This window comes from Jaculus jaculus, chromosome 3 (genome assembly GCF_020740685.1).
Source record: "Jaculus jaculus isolate mJacJac1 chromosome 3, mJacJac1.mat.Y.cur, whole genome shotgun sequence".
Lineage (NCBI taxonomy): Eukaryota > Metazoa > Chordata > Mammalia > Rodentia > Dipodidae > Jaculus > Jaculus jaculus.
In genome coordinates, this window is record NC_059104.1 from 189,555,615 (window position 1) to 189,574,476 (window position 18,862).

The 18,862-nt window shown below is 46.5% G+C and overlaps 1 protein-coding gene across 3 annotated transcripts; it reads left to right on the plus strand.

Annotated features, from left to right (window-relative positions):
• The first annotated feature begins 240 nt into the window (after positions 1–240).
• Positions 241–18,492, plus strand: E2f8 (E2F transcription factor 8). Of its 3 annotated transcripts, none has more exons than XM_045146313.1 (13): positions 241–348; positions 1,933–2,072; positions 4,196–4,471; positions 4,754–4,910; positions 7,148–7,462; positions 8,202–8,363; positions 10,248–10,385; positions 11,312–11,515; positions 11,993–12,080; positions 12,282–12,813; positions 16,646–16,778; positions 16,887–17,287; positions 17,792–18,492. In XM_045146313.1, the coding sequence occupies exons 2-13, from the start codon at positions 2,058–2,060 to the stop codon at positions 17,972–17,974; spliced, it is 2,604 nt and encodes an 867-aa protein (XP_045002248.1). In that variant the 5' UTR covers positions 241–348; positions 1,933–2,057; the 3' UTR covers positions 17,975–18,492. The 3 variants fall into 3 exon arrangements, 2 of the variants coding, with proteins under 2 accessions (XP_045002248.1, XP_004650868.1); XM_004650811.2 differs by lacking the exon at positions 241–348 and adding an exon at positions 1,383–1,680; XR_006636319.1 differs by lacking the exon at positions 241–348 and adding an exon at positions 1,383–1,680 and having other exon boundaries at positions 16,958–17,287; positions 17,792–17,926.
• Positions 18,493–18,862: the final 370 nt, after the last annotated feature.

Consider the following 18,862-nt stretch of genomic DNA (forward strand, 5'->3'; position numbering starts at 1 on the left):
TGAGGGCTTCAGATGAGAGGGTCTCCTAACCTTTGGCTTATTGCAGAACTTCACGCTGTGTAGCAGCCTGATGCCGCCTGGGGCTTGGAGATGGGGGAACCCCGAGGGACGACCAAAATGAACCGAGAGGAGAGGAAAGACGTGGGCGGGTTTTCAGCATTACCCCGCCCTCTCCCACACCTGTGCTCTCAAGGACGGGCCTGGGCCCCGAGCCCGTCGGGTTTGGGTACCAGAAACCAAGCTCTTCCTTCAACTCTAGTTTCTGGAAGCCTTGGGGCATTTGCTAGCAGCATCGGCATGCATGGCGAGATGATGAAGGGAAAGGTCCTACTGGGGTCCGGAGAGCAGGTGAGCCGATGTCGGGACTGGGCACCGGAGGAGGTGGCCCAATTTAGAGATCGCAACCAGCCAGCCCTGGGCAGGCTAAATTTCACTCCCCCAACTTCGACCACGGATGAAGGGTGTATGCAAAAAAAAAAAAAAAAAAGTTTGTAAAACTTTTCCTCCCAACTCTGCAGGGGGCGGGCCCGCAGGGCGGTGCCTGTACGGTTATTGGCGGGAGGCCGGCGTGCCGAGGCGCGATTGGCGCGCGGGCTCCAGGCCGGGCCGGGCCGGGCCGGGCGCGGGGGGAGGGGAGCGGCCTCCCCGCCCGCGGGATCGGCTCGCGCCCGAGAGCGGGTTAATTTCAAATCGGGGACTTGCCGCTCCGGGTCGGCCACGCTCCCTCGCAGGCCGCCGCTCCGGCCCGGGAGCCCTCCCCGCAGCATCCGGCTCGGCTCGGCGGGAAGACGGGCTGACGCGGCTTCGGGGCGCGGCGGAGACGCGGAGCCGCGGGACTCTCTCCCCCAGCGCTCCCCGGCCGGCCCCCGGCGAGGGGCGGACGGACTGACAGGTCGGCGGGGGGCGGCGGCGGGCACCGGGGCGGACGGGCGGGCGGCGGCGGGCACCCGGACGGGCGGGTTGCGGCGGCCGTTTCCCGCCTGCCGCCCCGGGGCGGGCGCCGTGGGAGGAGCCGGGCTCCCGCGCTCGGGCGGGGCGGGGCGCGGTTCCGGGCGGCTTTGCCCGCGCTCACGCCCCGCGCCGCTCGGGGGTGGCGCCCGCCGCCGCCGCGCTCCTCACTTTCCGCGCCAAATTTTTAAATCGAAGGCGGAAGGTCCGGCCCCGCCTCCGAGGCCTCCAGCCAATCACAGGCCCGCCGCCTGCTCTCTGATTGGGAGGGCGGCGTTGTCCTGGAGACCGCGAGGATGCTGTCGGGGAACTGCGGAGCTGCGGCAGCAGGGGCGGCGTGGTGGGCTGGAAGGAGGGGGAGGTGCTGGCGCGGGTCACTGCCGGGGACGGCACCTGGCGGCGGGACGGAGCGGACGCGCGGGCTTCGTGCTGGGAGCCGCCACCTGAGAACGGCCGCCTAGCCCTCCCCATAGTCAAGGAGCTCTAAAAAGGCGGGAAAAAATAACCCACTTAATCCTAAAGCGCCCTTTAAATGCCCCACGGTGTGCTTAGAGCTTGGGGCTGAAGCTGGAAGGTTCATACCCAGCAGCTTCCCGGGGTTTTGCTGGTGTGCCGCTGCACGTGTGTGCAAGGTGGGAGACCCAAGCATCTAGAGCCACTGCGCGTTGGGATGGATCCCCGGGGTGTTGTGCTCAACCAGCACCCGGGCTCGGCGCCTTGATCTGCACACAGGTGGGTGCCTGCTCCAGGGCGTTTGTTGTCCCCTAAGGTAGGAGAGGGCTGTCACCAGAAACTATGGCTGCTTGGAGTCTCATGCCCCTAGATTGGTTGTATATGAAGGAATTTGCTGCTGCTTGTTGAGAGTTCTGTCTCCTTGAGACTGAAATATGAATCTAGTTTGTCATTCTGTGTTTAATGGTGTCTTTTGCCTGAGATGGAATTTTTAGTAGAACTTGTTCTTATTTTCTCATTTTTATTCTTTAGGATATTAACATTTTTAATATAATTGACTTGGACTACTTGGACGACTGGGATTGAAAGGAACTGCAGATTTTGCTTTGTTTTGTTTTGTTTTTAAAGAAACACTAAATGTATGAGACGTTGGCAGAATGGATAATGAAAAGGTATGGTTTAGACCTCAGCACTCACTGTTGCAGTTGTAAGTGTGCTACTGTCCCCACTTGACTCCTTTTTTTAAAAAAAAATTCTAGTATCAGGAATGTTGTTCCTTTTTGATTTACTTTTAGAAACATCCAGGAGGAAGGGAAAGTTAATTCTGAAAACAGGGGAAGGTTGTCAGGGTTAAAGTAACCTTTCTATGTCAACAGTTTGGTGGACATGTTAGATAAACAGAAAAAAAATTAATAACAATTTGTAAGTTGTACTATAATAATACTTATGTGAATTCTTGAAACAGTGGACTTCAGAAAGTGTATTTGACATAATTTGATGTTGGCTTTCTTTAAAGATAATTTTCTACCAAATTGTCAACTTATTCTAACTACTGGTGCTCAAAATGCTGTTTATGACATATTTTGTAAAAGTATAGAATTTCCAGTGGGGTGTCTAAATTAGTATTTAAAGGAAGTGAACTTGTTTTAGGCACTAGTTCATATAGCTCTGGCAGGATGAGGCAAAAAGCAGAGGACTTCTCAAGACCCATCCTCAGGGCAGCACCACACAGGCTGCCAAGGGGCTGGTGCAGTATCACACCAAGTTCCATGTAAAAGCACCATACTAGACTGAGAAGGTCCAGGTGCCAGTGTCTTATGACCTCCCTCAGCCTGGTGCCCTCTTCTACTAAATAACGCCAGATTCAGTGAAAATGTGCAAGACAGCTCCTTAGGCTTCACAGACGTGAAAGAGTACAATAAATCCACGTTACTAAAGTCACCAAGCAATTAGGAGGTCTCTGCTTTCATATATTGCTGTTCCAAGTACTTTTCTTTAACAGGGATACAGATAAGTCCCTAGTGTGCAAAATTGAGAAGAACATAGTTTCCACTAGTCTTTTTTTTTTTTTTTTAATTTATTTATTTGAGAGCGACAGACACAGAGAGAAAGACAGGTAGAGGGAGAGAGAGAGAATGGGCGCGCCAGGGCTTCCAGCCTCTGCAAATGAACTCCAGACGCGTGCGCCCCCTTGTGCATCTGGCTAACTTGGGACCTGGGGAACCGAGCCTCGAACCAGGGTCCTTAGGCTTCACAGGCAAGCGCTTAACTGCTAAGCCATCTCTCCAGCCCTCCACTAGTCTTATTTATGGACTGCCATTAACTTGCCAGCTTTTGTCTCAGCTTTTTTTCACAGTCCTGCTTCTGCCAGGAACTGTGGGCTTAGGTCGCTAATCTTACTTCCCCTGGCCTGTGTTCTCCATCTGTGCCTCAAGGGTGTTGTTGACAGAGCAGATTTTTCTGGTCAGAAGTCCTGCTCGTCTCCAGAGAAGTCTGACCAGATGGACACCTCCTCTTGGTCTGCTTTGCTCACTGCCATGTTGGTGATGGTTTAGTGAACACCCCCTGCATGCAGCCATTCTTCTCAGTGGATGACGGTCTTGGTTCTGAACTAGAGGCCTTACTGCTTATTGTATCATGAGTAGAGGCTGCATCTAGGATTTGAGATCAATGAAAATGATCAGTTCTATTAAGAGGAGTGAAGGGTGTATGAGAAGGCTGTCTTCACTACTCTTCTATTTCAAAGTATGTCCTTTTGTTATTGTTTTTTCAAGATAGGTTCTCACTCTAGTGGAGGCTGACATGGAATTAACTGTGTACTCTCAAGGTAGCCTCAAACTCATGGTGATCCTCCTGCTTCTGCCTCCCAGGTGCTGGGATTAAAGGCATGCACCACCATGTCTAGCTAAAATATGACATCTTAACTCAAGTTCTTTATTGAAATTCTTGGCATGTGAGGTGAAAACATTTAGATCCAAGCTTTTTGTCAAATTATAATGGAAAGGGTGTAGCAGTCAGATGTGGTGACACATACCTGTTATCCCAGCACTTAGGAGGCTAAGGCAGGAGGATTGTGAATTCCAGGCCAGCCCACACTACTAGTAAGTTCCGGACTAGCTTGGGCTACATAGTTAGACCCTGTCTCAAATAAACAGACAAAGGAAATGAAACAGCATTATCATTAACTTTCTGATGCCATTATGCGTTTTCTCTCCTTAGTATCAACTTTAAAGCCAAAAGTTGTCTGATGATTCCATTTTATAATGGATTTAATTGTTTGCTTCTTTTGAACCAGGAGAACCTCTTTTTTGAGCCACATAAAAGGGGACTGATGAAAACTCCCTTGAAAGAGTCTACGAAGGCCAATGTGCTGGCAGAGACCCAACCTGACTTCGGCCCTTTGACCACACCTACCAAGCCCAAGGAAGTCTCCCAGGGAGAGCCATGGACACCCACAGCCAATCTGAAAATGCTTATCAGCGCAGTGAGCCCAGAGATCCGCAGCCGAGATCAGAAAAGGGGGCTGTCTGACAACAGAAGTGGATTACCTGAGGCCAGAGACTGTTTGCACGTAGGTTTAGAGAGGACTTTGTGGCGACTGGGGGATCTGGAGGGTTCGAGGTATAGTGGAAGGGCCAGCAGCCAGAAGCCTCACCAGGTCAGGCTGTGGGCAATCTCCTGCAGAGCACCAGAAAGGCTTGCACCCATTCAAATGTAGCTTTGGGCAGTTCTATTTTTATTCCACTCCAGCTAAGCATATAGATGAGAGGTGCTAGCCATCAAGCACCCAAGTCCCTATTGAGTCTGTTAAACCTTATTTGAGAATACAACATCCCTTTCCTTTCCTTTGTAGGAACACTTATCTGGAGATGAATTTGAGAAATCCCAGCCAAGTCGGAAAGAGAAAAGCCTGGGATTGTTGTGTCACAAGTTCTTAGCACGATATCCTAAATATCCCAACCCTGCTGTAAATAATGACATCTGTCTCGACGAAGTGGCCGAAGAGCTCAGTGAGTATACAAAGAGTTCGCCAAAAGGGTTAATAATTAAAGTGCCTTTGTGGATTTAACTCCTTCAGACCCATGCTCATCCAGCCAGGGTGTGTCATAGACCCATATATGGCCTCATGGAAGTCAGAAGTCTCTAAACTCTCTGTAACTTAAGAATAAAGGTGAGTGGTGACTACTGCTAGGGAATCTTGGAAGCAAAGACATCTAGTGCAGGTTGCTTCCCAAGCTTGTCTCGGAAGCTTTGCATGAAGGCAGCATTGCTCATGACTTGTTTCACAGACGGCCATGACTCAGCTTGGCCTTGCTCTTCCCCTCAAGGCCTCAGTGACTTCACAGTTACCCTGAGGTCCGGCTTCCATAGGCCAGGCTATGCACCTTCCCTGCCCCTCAGCCATATGTGACTGGGGATTGATGGGTTTTGGGTGTGTTTTGTCTTTAGCAAAAACTACTGTGTTCCACCCACATTACTGCTCTGTATAGACCCAAATCCAGGTGTAGTTAAGAAGGACTCTGAGCTGGACATGGTAGCGCACCCCTTTAATCTCAGCACTTACAAGGCTGAGGTAGGACGATTGTTATGATTTTGAGGTAGCCTGGGCTACAGAGTGAGTTTCAGGTCAGCCTGGGCTAGAGTGAGATCCTACTGCAACAAAAACAGAAGACCAGATGAAAAGAACTCTGGCAAACTTGGTATATCTTTGAAGTAATGAAAATTTCTTAAGAGGTATGCCATGCAGGATAATACACTTCAGTGTGTAGCTATCATCCCAGGAAGAAAAGTTTTGCCCTTCTGAGCATGATCTTTATATGATATGTAGATCACCTCTTCATTCTTCACTTACATCACAATAGCTAGGAAGCGTGTACTCTAACCTATTAATCACGCATGTGTGTTGGAGGAGCTTGGGATAGATACATCAGTGAACAAACAGGGCAAAAGTCAGGCCGGGAATGTAGCCCAGTGGGTAGGCTGCTTGCTTAGTTCACACAAAGCCCTGAGTTCGAACCCCAGCCCCACATAAACTGGGGGGAGGGGTACCTATCACTTGAGTGGTAGAGGTAGGAGGATCAGAAGTTCATGCTTATCTTCAAATATATAAGAAGTTTGAGGCCAGCCTGAGCTACATGAGACCCTGTCTCAAACAAAAAAGGAAAAAAAAAAAAGCCAGTGGGGCTGCAAAATCCCTTCTCAGTAGAACCTATAATCAGTAGGGCAGTTGTTACTGACCAAAGAACATGGTAAGAGCGATCGTGTATATTAGCTAGTATTGGCCACAGAAAAAAGGAAGTCTACAACACAATATGCAAGGTGCAGGAGCAGTGAAGGGTTGCATAGTGGCTTTCAGTTAAGGGGTCAGGTCAGTCCTAGAAATCCTGAGAAGGTGACATGGGATCCAGGACTTGAAAGCAGGGGAGCTGAGGCTGTGTGGATATGAGGGAAAAGTTCTGACAGAAGAACTTGCCCCAGGCCGAGGTCTTCCCCTTAGCCCTCCCCTGCCAGGTCCCAGGATCAGCAGGCGGCCACTAGGAGGCACCCTTGTTGAGCTAGGGGTTCAGAGGCTAGATTCCAATGCAGGGTTGAAATTTAAGTCAACACTGAAAGTAAATTTTAGGAGCAAGGAAAATTCTAACGTACAGAATGCTGAAAATCTTTGAGATCAATGGGAGTCATAGAGTCATTGATATTCATAGCGGGAGATAAAATTGGACAAGTTTAGATCCTAAAAGGGATGACCCTGTCTGTTGTTTAAAAAAGAAAAAGGAAAGAAAACCAACAAACAAAAACTACATCATAGTTTTGCCACTTTTCTGAAATCTCAGCACTTTTGACCTATTCTGGAACTTTTGCAGACAGAGGGGTGTGTGTGAGGAGAGCACAGAGAATGGCTTAGAAAGTGTGGCATTAGAGGATGAGGGTCCTGACCAGTTGAACTCTGTGTCCACATCACTACAGAACAGATAATACCACGTACCATGCTCTTGCAGGGTAAAATTGTCCCAAATGTTACAGTTTAGGCCCTCAGTAGATACTGACTTTATAATTCAAATGAGCTTATTTCTGCTTTTGAAGAGCATGGCATGTCTCTTCCTTCACATTGCTTGTGAGTTTGTACTTGCAATAAATAAAATTATATCTAGAACCTACTGACCAGTAAACCATAGAAGAAAATGTTAGTCATTCTAAACACAACCAACCAACATCTGACCCTGGTAACACAGTTGCACATTCTCTGTAGATGTTGAACGCCGGCGGATTTACGACATCGTGAATGTTCTGGAGAGCTTGCACATGGTGAGCCGCCTCGCCAAAAACAGGTACACATGGCATGGGCGACACAACCTCACCAAAACCCTGGGGACTCTGAAGAGTGTCGGAGAGGAGAACAAGTATGCTGAGCAGGTCATGATGATCAAAAAGAAGGAATATGAACAGGAGTTTGACTTCATCAAGAGCTACGGTATAGAGGACCACGTGATCAAATCAAACCCTGGCCAGAATGGACACACAGACGTGTGTTTTGTTGAACTTCCTGGAGTGGAATTTCGGGCAGGTGAGAGGCAGTATCGTAAAGTCCAGCTGCAGAGCAATTGTTGCATGTCTCAGGAAAGACTGGACATAGCTGCTTTAAAGCCACTGGGGCCTTTCCTGGTTTTATCTTGTTTTGTTTTGTGAGAGGATCTCATTCTGTAGTCTAGGCTGACCTGGAACTCACTATATATCAATATATATCTATTTATATCTATGTAGCCTCAAACTTGTGACAATTTCTAAGAGCATGCACCACCACACCTGACTGCCCCTGCAGCTTTTAGTGTTAAAAAGTGCTGCGGTTGGGCTGGGGAAATGGCTCAGCGGTTAAGAGCACTTGCCTTGCAAGCGTGAGGGCCCCAGGAGGCCTGAAACTGTCCCAGTTCGATTCCCCAGCATGCACATAAGCAGCTGGTCATAGCCCTACATGCCTGTTACTCCAGCCCTCTGGGGAGCAAAACTCCAGAGAAGTGTTGGGGCTTGCAAAAACTGCAGCCTTGGCTTTACAGGAGAGACTGTACATCATAGAAATGCACAGATGAGTGATGGAGGGAGCACCTGATGTTCTCTGGCCTCTTTGTGTGTGTTCATGGGGTGCACACATCTGCACATACATGTGCATACACCACACCAAACATACTGGACACAAAAATGCTGCCATTGTCGACTGGATGATCTGGTGGCGTTACGTTTAGTCCTGTTGCTTGAGAAGTCGCTGGCCCCTCCATGGATGCTAATTCTCTAATCCTGATCCTCCACAGCTTCTGTAAATAGCCGCAAAGATAAGTCCTTAAGAGTGATGAGCCAGAAGTTTGTAATGCTGTTTTTGGTGTCAACACCCCAGATTGTAAGTCTCGAAATTGCTGCCAAGATTTTAATTGGGGAGGATCATGTAGAAGATTTGGATAAAAGCAAGTTTAAAAGTAAGTGTCATCACTGTCCAGTGGGTTCTAGATTTACTCATAAACACTAAGGCCTTAGTTACCAGCTGATTCTGATGTACTGAGCATGAAACAGGTCTTCTCTGGTCATGCCCCATCTTCTCGCCATCAGTGGTGATGGTACCACTTTAGCTACCTATGGGGTTAAAGATACATATAACCTCTCTTTCTTGTCTGACACTTTGGTTCCATTCACTACTGTCATACTGTCCCGTTTTTATACAAGTAGAATCTACAGAGATGTGAGAAGTGGGCCCACTGCTGGAGCTCTGCTCTCACTGATGCTCATACACAAGGATGCAAGTCGTTCTCACAAAATCCTCCACTCCTGTGACCTACCGCACGGGTGACTTGCCATTGTGAAAGAATGACTTAGGAAAATGGATGGAATTGGGAAAAAGTATGCTAAGTGAGGAAACTAAAGCCAAGAATACAAAAATCATGTTCTCTCTCATATGTGGCTCTTTTAATGCTTGCATGTATGTAAGAGGATATGAGACTGAGTACAGGCTATGATTTGAAATAGGATAATTAGGAGAGAGGAGAATTAGGTGCTGAGAAACGGGGAGAACAAAGGGAAACACGTAGTATGAAAGCAGGAAGGAAGCTTGGAGGAAGGGCACAAGAGGGAAAAGGGAAGGAAAAACAACAAAAATTGTATGAAAGCACTCTAATGAAACCTAATTCTCTGTAAGCTAATAAAACTTTAATTAAAAAAAGTGAATGGATGATTTTAGCCAGTGGATTTCTCTGAGTTTAAAGGAGGCTGTAGATTGGGGCCCTGATAAAGAGCTCTTCTCTCGTCACTATGCCAAATTGGCTGGAAACTTCACAGAAAAAGGAGTGTTGAGAAGTTGGGGAAGCTGGCTGGACAGAAAGGAGCACACCTGTCTCTGCTGGGCATAGCTTAGAAATGAGCTACTCTGGGGACCCAGCTGCATGGTGAGGCAGGACTGCCCTGAGTGACCGGTGTGGGGCACTGCCTGTGTCCTCTTACATCAGATGCCTTCCCATCCTGTAAAGTGTACTAGTCTGAGAGTACATCTAGACATCCCTACCTTGATCGTGTCTCTCTACAGACAGAATTAAGTAGAGCAAAGGCAATAATGCTGCCAAGTGGCTTGGGAGATGTGCACTTTGAGAAAACACATCCTAAACCTACCGATGGGTGTTACCTGCTTTCTGAGTCACTGAGCATTTTCCAGCTCTCGGTTTCACTGGTTAGTCTTAGCCTTGGAAGCTACTCAGGAATTGCAGGTGTGTAATTTGATGAATCCCTGGAGATTCAGAGCCTTTTGCCATGGCTATGAAGCAGGAGACTCGGTTGATAACTTGTCCTGTCTAGTAAACACAGACTTTGGAGTAAAACTTTGTAAGATAGATGAGATTTGTAGTGCTAACAAATCTCTGCTTTGCATATTACATGAAGACAACATACAAATGATAATTCTGTTGGGGCCCAGGGCTTTCCATGCTTATGATAGTAAATAAACTGTTGTAAGTAGACAAGCAATGCATTTGCCACTGGTGCTTTATTTCTGTGTGTTCATGAAACCTTTCCAGCCCCTCATTAGAAGATACTTGGGAGTGGGAATGGTAACTTTTTATAAGTAGGAAATTCTCATCAGGTCCTATTACCACATGCACTGTTGTCATTTCAAAATTCAGGACCAGCCAGTCACTTTCTTTTAAATATTTAAAGCTTTTTTGTTGTTGTTTATGTAAAGCAGCGTCATTCAAATAACTTAAAAGGAGTCAGATGTTTCTATCTGACGGTTGGCAGGATAGCTCTTGGAACTTCTTATGAAGTAAATCTTTTGATCTTTCATGAGTATATCAAGTGATGTATATATTTTTATTTTCTAGCAAAAATTAGGAGGTTGTATGATATTGCTAATGTTCTGAGTAGCCTGGATCTTATCAAGAAAGTTCATGTCACCGAGGAACGGGGTCGAAAACCAGCTTTTAAATGGACGGGCCCGGAAATCAGCCCAAATAACAATGGTATGTAGCTTTTTTCTTTCATTCTTTGCTTCCTTCTTGAATTATACACATTTGGAATCAGCTCCTCTCCCCTTCTTCCTACCAACACCCTATGTGGAAAGGGAATATATGAATGCTGAAAAGGAACTCAAGATGAGTACCTGTATAGAAAGCTGCCTGGTGGTGGCATTAGCAACCTGAGGTCCTAAGTTGGTCTGTGAAAGCATCACAATGCCTAGGATTGAGTTGTTCTTGTTATGGGGCAGCTCAGTGATCACAGCACAACCTGGGCAAGTTGAGAATCTGAAGTGGGTCCATTCTAACTTCAGGTTGCACACTTCTGATTCTCATCTCAACTCCTTGATAATATTTGCATACCACCCCCACCGTGAACAGCCACACTCAGAATCACTGGGCAGTGGTATTTGTATACCCCCAGAACAGCCACACCCACACTCCCTGGGCAGTGGTGTTAGTATACCCCCTAGAATTGCCATGCCCCCCTCACTGGGCAGTAGTATTAGTATACTCTCAGAACAGCCCGCCCACCCTCACTGGGCAGTGGTATTAGTACAACCCCAGAATAGCCACACACACCCCCTCACTGGGCAGTGGCAAGAACCTGAGCATGGAAGCAGAGGGGGGTTTTAGGTTCTAATCCCAACATAGGTAGGCTATATGCAAATACTATGCTACTTCATATAAAGGACTGAGCACCCAAAGCTTTTGATTTAGAAGAGGGATTCTGGAACCAGTACCTCCCAGATGCGAAGGGACAACTGTAGGTGTGGTTTCAGAGGTGCAACACAAAATACTCTGTCTCCAAATTCATTGACTGAGATAAACAAGGTTCCACATATAAGAGTTACGCCTTTGGCTCCCAATGTGGTTTTAGAGCTACGCTTTGATCTCTCTGGCATTTAGTACGCTAACCTTCGCTCTTTCAGGCTCCAGCCCCGTCATTCCCTTCGCCACCTCTGACCTGGAGGTAAAGCCACCTGCAAAAGAAAACTGTGCCAAAAACCTCTTTTCCACTCATGGGAGACCCAGCTTTACTCGACACCCTTCCCTTATCAAACTGGTAAGGAGCATAGAAAGTGATCGTAGAAAGATCAACTCTGCGCCCAGCAGCCCTGTCAAGAGCAACCAAGGTATGCTTTCCTGGAATGTCAGGGCTGTGCTCACAAGAATTCCTTTGGATCTGATTTTATTAAGTCTACTTAATCTCCTGATACTTGTTGAGAGAATTGTTCAATACCCATATGCCTAAGCCCATGAACCCATAAAGTCTAATTATATAGGAATGAAAGACTAAAGAGAAAAGCCAGGTATGGTGGCACATGCCTTTAATTCCAGCAGTCAGGAAGAGGTAGGAGGATCACCATGAGTTCGAGGCCACCCTGAGATTACATAGTGAATTCCAGGTCAGCCTGAGCTTGAGTGAGACCCCTACCTTGGGGGAAAAAAAAAAGACAAAAGAGAAGATTTTGTGTTGATTGTTTAATTTAGCTGTGCCATTTTGGAGGCACATACATGTTCTTTATTCCTTGGACATCTGAGATTTCATCTGTGTGAATATTTATTCTTTAGCTTTGACCACCCGCCTCCACCTCTCTCTATTTCACCAGCTGAGAACTCTCAGAATTCTCCATCCTTCCCAAATAAAATGGCTCAGCTCGCAGCTATTTGCAAAATGCAGTTGGAGGAGCAATCAAGGTAGGCTGGAAGCAGTCTCTTCTTCTGCTTTTGAGGATTGCATACTGTACGTGAGAGGGTTTACTCCTCCTGTGTCCTCAGTCATCACAGAAACGGTGACTAGTTTCATAAAAGTGTGGTTTTTACACAAGGCTTAAAGTGGTAGAATACTTAGAAGGAAATGAATTTCCTTTGTGTCATGTTGTGCATTTTTTCTTCTAGTGAACCTCAAAAGAAAGTGAAAGTCAGGCTAGCAAGATCTGGACCCTACAAGCCGCTTGCTCCTCTGGACAGCACAGTGAACACTGAGCCAGAGCTCACAGCTCCTTCCCTCATCCAGCCTCTGGGGGTGGTCCCTCTGATCCCCAGCCCACTGTCATCGGCTGTGCCCATGATCCTACCTCAGGCCCCTTCAGGCCCATCCTATGCCATCTACTTGCAGCCTGCCCAAGCACAGGTGCTGACGCCATCCCAGGGTCTGAGTCCAACATTTGGCCCTACCCACTCCTCTAATGCTGCTGGATCCAAAGACTCTACAGATGTCACCTTTGATAAGGCTATCAGAGATGCCACAAAACCCAGCGCCTCCTGCAGACCCGGGAGCTCACACTTAGCATCAGAGAGACAAGGTGCAAAGCACCGAAACAAGGAGACAACTGGAGAAAGAGCATCGAAGAGGGTGGGCACACTCGAGGACAGCACTTCCAGAAAGAAGCTTAAAGAGGACCTGAAAGGGCTTGAAAACGTCTCCACAGTAAGTGCGACCTTGCATTGTGCTTTAAAGTTTTGAGGGGCTGGAGAGATGGCTCAGTGATTAAGGCGCTGCCTGTAAAGCATAACAATCTGGGTTCTATTCCCCAGTACCCACGTAAAGCCAAATGCACAAAGAGGTACATGTATCTGGAGTGCGTGTATAGTGGCTAGAGGCTCTAGCATACCCATTCTTATTCTTTCTCTCTCTCACTCTCCATTTGCAAATAAATAAATAAATATTTAAAGTTTTGGGCATTCCATAGCTGATTAGAAGAGCTTGGTGGCTTGTGGAACTTACCAAAGAACAATCTCTCAGAAGACAAGTAACTGTCCCTTCACATCCCATAATCCAAGTGAGGCCCCAGACCGCTAATCCCCAGACTGGGGTGACGTGACAGCCGGGACATTTTGAACCTTTGGCTGGTCTCTTTTTAGAGCACCACAGGTGGTTGTCCTTATGCCTTTCTCTATCCTGCACTGGAATTCAAACACCTGTCATGAGAGTCATAAATAATTTGCAAGCAGATGGCTCCCGGAATGGATGGATGCCTAGGGTTCCTGTAACTCGCGCTTTCTGAGTCATTCGTCAGTGTTTGTTTGATGTTGTGTACCCAACCATCTGTGGCCTAGAAGATAATTTGCTCCCCCTTTTCCCTTCTACCTCAAACTCACCACAGTTTCTATCTTGTGTAAATGAAAAAGTCAAACTGCTGTCAGCTTGGAGGTCCAGCAAGTGCCTTGGTTTCTAAGGCTGTTGTCATTCTCTGTCAGTTTCTTTCCTGAGATTCGCTTAGAAAAGGATACTTATTACAAGGCTATCCATATGTCAGCAGTCACAGGCGGTAGGCTCTTCTACCTAGGTCACCTCCTTTTCCTCTCTTAGGATGGTTATATGCAGGACAGCAGCATCAGGTTAATAGGATAAAACACAGAAGCAGAATTAATCTGTTATTTTTCCCTTGCTGTGAATTCAAGTTATTTTACTTCTCTGTGCCGTATTTTCCTCATCTATTAAGAATTTTTTTTTCAGGTTTATCCTTCTCACCTTAACTAGGTAGGAAAACTGCTCCAGATCAAATCTAACTGAGTACCTGCTTTTAGTAGTAGTTGCTTCTGAGTACTTGTCCCATGGCCGTATTATAGGTTTTTGGGATTAAGTGAATTTATTACATGATGATATACATAAGGGCTTTGTGATCCTTTTAAACACCACAGTGGCTAAAGGGCATTATCCAGGAATCTTTTATTAAGATAGCTTCAGAGTTTGTTCAATCTTCCCAGAGGGGGTCCTCATGGAAATCATTCAAAACATTTATTATGTCACAGGGTATCATTTTGCATTTAAGGTGCATGGTGGGGGGTGGGAATCACTAGGCTCTTGTTTGAATCAGTGTTCTGGGAGGTCTGTAATCTTTGGGGCTCTTGGGTAGTACTTCGCAGTGGTCTCCTCCCATGTTATTCTCCCTGAGTTATGCAGGACTAGGGCTTCCAGCATAGATTTTCCCTGTCCCCTGCCCCTTTTCCATCTTTGTCAGTTCGTTTTGACACTGCTTCCTCTGCAGCATGACCGAACAGGAACAGAACAAAGAAAAGGAGAGACTCGGGTAATTCATTCAATAAACATTTACTGCGAATCCAAACCTCTGGGGACAGAGAGGAGGCGGCATTCAAATGAGCACAACCAGGTCAGATAGTGAATGATACCAGCAGAGAAAACAAAGCCAGAGGAGGAAATGGGAAGGGGGCTGGGAAGGTGACTGGAGGCTAAAAGAGATGACATTCTGAGGGAAATGCTCACATTCATTCTTTCTGCTAAATTCAAGAAAACAGAATCGTCAGGCTAGATTAGAAGATTTCATAATAAATGTCATTTTTTCCACAATTGAAGAATATTACACAGCAGTATAGTTGTGACAGAAGACCTGAAAGTGTTAAGTCGCTGATAGTAGCTTGTCCCACCAGAGAGAATGACTAAAGATAACAGAACTGCTAAGTGAAAAGGACCCCCCGCCCCCATTAAGAACTCTCCATCCTGGCAGCTTCCAAGGTAACAATTTTAAAAAGTAGCAAAAGCACCCAAGACAAAATGCCCATCTTGGGGATACTCTCAGCTGTTCGGATTCTGAACTCCCCGCTTCCCATGGGGAAGCCCTCTTGAGAGTGAGATCAGTATGAACTGTTGTTTTCACAATGGAGGCAGAAAAGTCTGAAGAAAGACAGGAGGCCTCTGCTTTGTAGGCGCCTCTGCCATGTCTGCATGGTGAGGGAAAAGTAGACTTTTCAGCTGCCTGGGCAGATTCTTTCTGTGTGGAAGCAGCGCCGTGGGAGGCACGTCTCCAGCGTGGAGTTCTTTTCTGTTTGGAAGATTATCACTTGGCTGTCTGAGACTTGCTCGGTGACCTTAGGGCCTCTCATGGGAATCTATCCGTTCTCTTTTTTGTCAGTTTGAATCTCTGGCGCATTTCAATTTGGGTGATAATCACTCTGCTTGATATCATCAGAACAAAACAATTATTAAACAACAGTCTACACTTGTACAGTTCCTGTGTCCTCAATAAGGGGCCTGTAAGTGGCCAGATAGTAAATATGTTTGGCTCTCTGGGCCACCAGTTCTCTGTTACCTATTCAACTCTGCTTTTGCTACAGATAGTCCTTATACACCAAGGATGGCTGTGTTCCAATGAAACAGTTACAAAAGCAAGCAGAAGGTTGTGGGCCACAGTTTGTTCACTCTTTTTGCTAAACCAACATTACTTAAAATGTTTTCTTTGAATATTAGTCCTTCTTATTAGCCTTCCAAAACTTTAGCTGTAGCTGTCAAATTGTCTGGAAATGATTACATCCAGCATGCCCTGTAGGACATTTCCAATGCATTCCATCATTGGAGTCTCTCCATGGTTTGGGGGCTGCAGAGATAGTGGTCAAAGTATGTGCCTTGCAAGCATGAGGACCTGAGTTTAGTCCCCAGAATCCACGTGAGTAAACATGCCAGGTGTGGTGCTCCCAGCATGGGAGGCAGAGTGAAGGTGGATCCCTGGAGCTCACTGGCTAGCCAGTCTAACCTACTTAAGGGACTTCCCGGCCAGTGAAAGACCTTGTCCCCCAAAACGATGGATATCACCTGAGAAAAGACACCCAAGACTGTCCTTTGTCCTCCATACACACCCAGTGCATGAACCTGCGTGCGTGTACACACACACACACACACACACAGAGAGAGAGAGAGAGAGAGATTATCTAGTAGTGATTTGCTTTTCAAAGAAACATTTGACTGTGATTCAAGGAATACCTGTTTTCATTCCCAAGAAATAGAGTTCCTCAGAATAACTTTGGGGAAATCTCATCTTCCCTAATTAAAGAGCAACCCAGTAATGGCTCAGCAGCATCATACGCAGTGCTCACCCACATGAAACTCAGCCCTGATAGGGCTCCATCGTACCAAGAACTAATGCCAAGAGTTGGGATGCCAATGTGAGAGGGTATGTGCTAGCCTAGCCCTGTCCCTAAGTGAACTGAAGTGGTGTGCTCTGAGCTGAACATGGTAGTGCACACTTGTCATCTCAGCACTGAAGCAAGAGGATCCTCATGAGTTCAAGGCCACCCTGGGCTACATAGTGAGATCTTACCTCCAAAAACAACAACAAAAGAAATGGATATTCTGTACTATTCACAAGAGGAATGAGATCTAGATGGGTGGTCTAACTGTAGCTGGACCCCTGGTAACCTTGGTCCCATGAAAAGAAAGCCAAGGAATACCCTCCTGGAAGAAGCATCAGCCATGTTCTTTCTGTCACATCTGTGTGTAAAATAAACCTTTTCTCCTTATTTCTTAGACCTTGTTCCCATCAGGATACCTAATTCCTCTCGCCCAGTGCTCCTCCCTCGGGGCAGAATCCATGTTGTCTAGCAAAGAAAGCTCAGGTACACTTTCCCCAAATCACAGGATCTACGGCTCCCCAATTGCAGGTGAGTGTGTGCCAGGTTTCAGTCAGACATGAGCTGCCTCCAGCTCACGCCCGTCAAACCCCCGGTCAAATGCCTGTGCTTTTAAGATCTCACTCCCGTTTTTTCTAGGTGTTATCCCAGTGACATCATCTGAGCTCACTGCTGTTAATTTTCCCTCTTTTCATGTGACACCCTTGAAGTTAATGGTCTCCCCAACTTCTGTGGCAGCTGTACCCGTTGGGAACAGCCCAGCTCTCACTTCGAGCCACCCCGTTCCTGTCCAGAACCCAAGCTCAGCCATCGTAAACTTCACCCTGCAGCACTTGGGCCTCATCTCCCCCACTGTGCAGGTGTCTGCCAGCCCTGGACCTGGAACTGCAACTGTTCCTGTGTCCCCACCGATAGAACCAGCTAGTGTCGTACCAGAAAATACCACTTCCCAGCACGGGAAGCCTACCCACCATGGCTCCCCAGTCCCAGGCCAGAGTCAACAGAACGGACAATCAGTTGCTGGGACAGGAGCACAGCAGGTGAGAGTGGGGTTAGTGCTTTTTGTTTTTGCTGTTGTTTTTGTTTTGAGACAAGGTCTCATATAGCCCAGGCTGGCCTTGAAATCCCTGTGTAGCTGAGGATGACCTTGAACTCCTGGCCCTCCTACCTCTACCTCCCAAGTGCTGGGACTGTAGGCATGCTCCATCACACTTGGCTTATTTTAATTATTCCCCAAATTATTTATCTCCAGATATCTGTATCAGAGAAGACACACTTCTGGCTTCCTTTGGAGGGGGAGGAGGAGGCAGAATGCATGGCTGACTGCCACCCTTCCTTCTAGGCCCAGGAAGGGCCCACAGAGTCCATTTTCCTGATTGCCATGAGGTTTATGTCTCCTCTTAGCAAAAACAACTCAATAGTTGAGAATTAAATCTACTCCTCAGTGCTCCCCTTGCTGGTATTAGGGTATAGCAGTCTGTCCGGAGCATGGGTCACAGAGGACTTGACTCTTCTCTATTTTATTATTTCTTTCTTTCAATCAGCCTGTTCCTGTGACACCTAAAGGGTCCCAGTTGGTGGCCGAAAGTTTCTTCCGTACCCCAGGTGGACCAACCAAGCCAGCCAGCTCATCCTATGCAGATTTTGATGGTGCTAATCAAACCTCCTTTGGGACACTCTTTGTCCCACAGCGAAAACTGGAAGTCTCAACAGAGGATGTCCACTGATTGACAGATGCTAGTTTAATTTAATTTCCTAAAGAGCTATTTAATGAGAGGATACACACAGATTAATTTAAAGAATCACATCTTTGAAAATACTGTAATTACTTTGGGGTTTATTCAGCATCAAAGCAGATACTATGTACACACAAACACACAAACCGTTTACAAAATGAGACCACGTTCAACCTTCAGTCTTATAAAATTAAAAGTAAAATGTTGAACTAAGGTACATTAACTTATGGGGAGAAAAGATTCATCATTTCAGCTGTGCCTATAATGTTATGCAAAATAACTATAAAAGTTTTCTTCCCTTTTAGTAAATGTTTGACTGGTGTGACACAGCGCTCTAAAACATTTTGCACAAAAAAAATGCTGTGTGAAGTATAATGTATTTTTTACATAGGAAAGTGATAGCTATGGTTTTTTTTTGTAATTTCTTTAATCCTTTGTTGTTGCATTATGTCTTTTTGTAGTGTTTGCAGCCATCTTCAATCAAGTCTGTGGAAAAATTATTTATAAAATTTATTTTTAATCATAAATTGTTCAAATTAAAACTTTTTAAAACTGCGGTTAACGTTTTTATTTGGCCACTTAAAGGAACTGTTGGAAGAATGTTTAAAATTTGTCTAATCTCAGGCAGTTTCTGGTATAGGATTTCCTTAGAAATGCATCCTTTATAGGAAGTTTCTACATTCTTTGTCCCTGTGACCCTCAGTGTTGCAGGAAATAGTGAGCAACATGGCTTGGAGAGGCTGTTTCTAGCCCAAGGACAGCCTACCCTAGGAGATGAGATGTAAGGCAGGAGGGGAGATGGGCCCTGCTCCCCCTGGCATGACCAGCACCTTTCCCAGGCCATCTGCTCTGCACAGGAAGGCTTGCCATCATCTTACC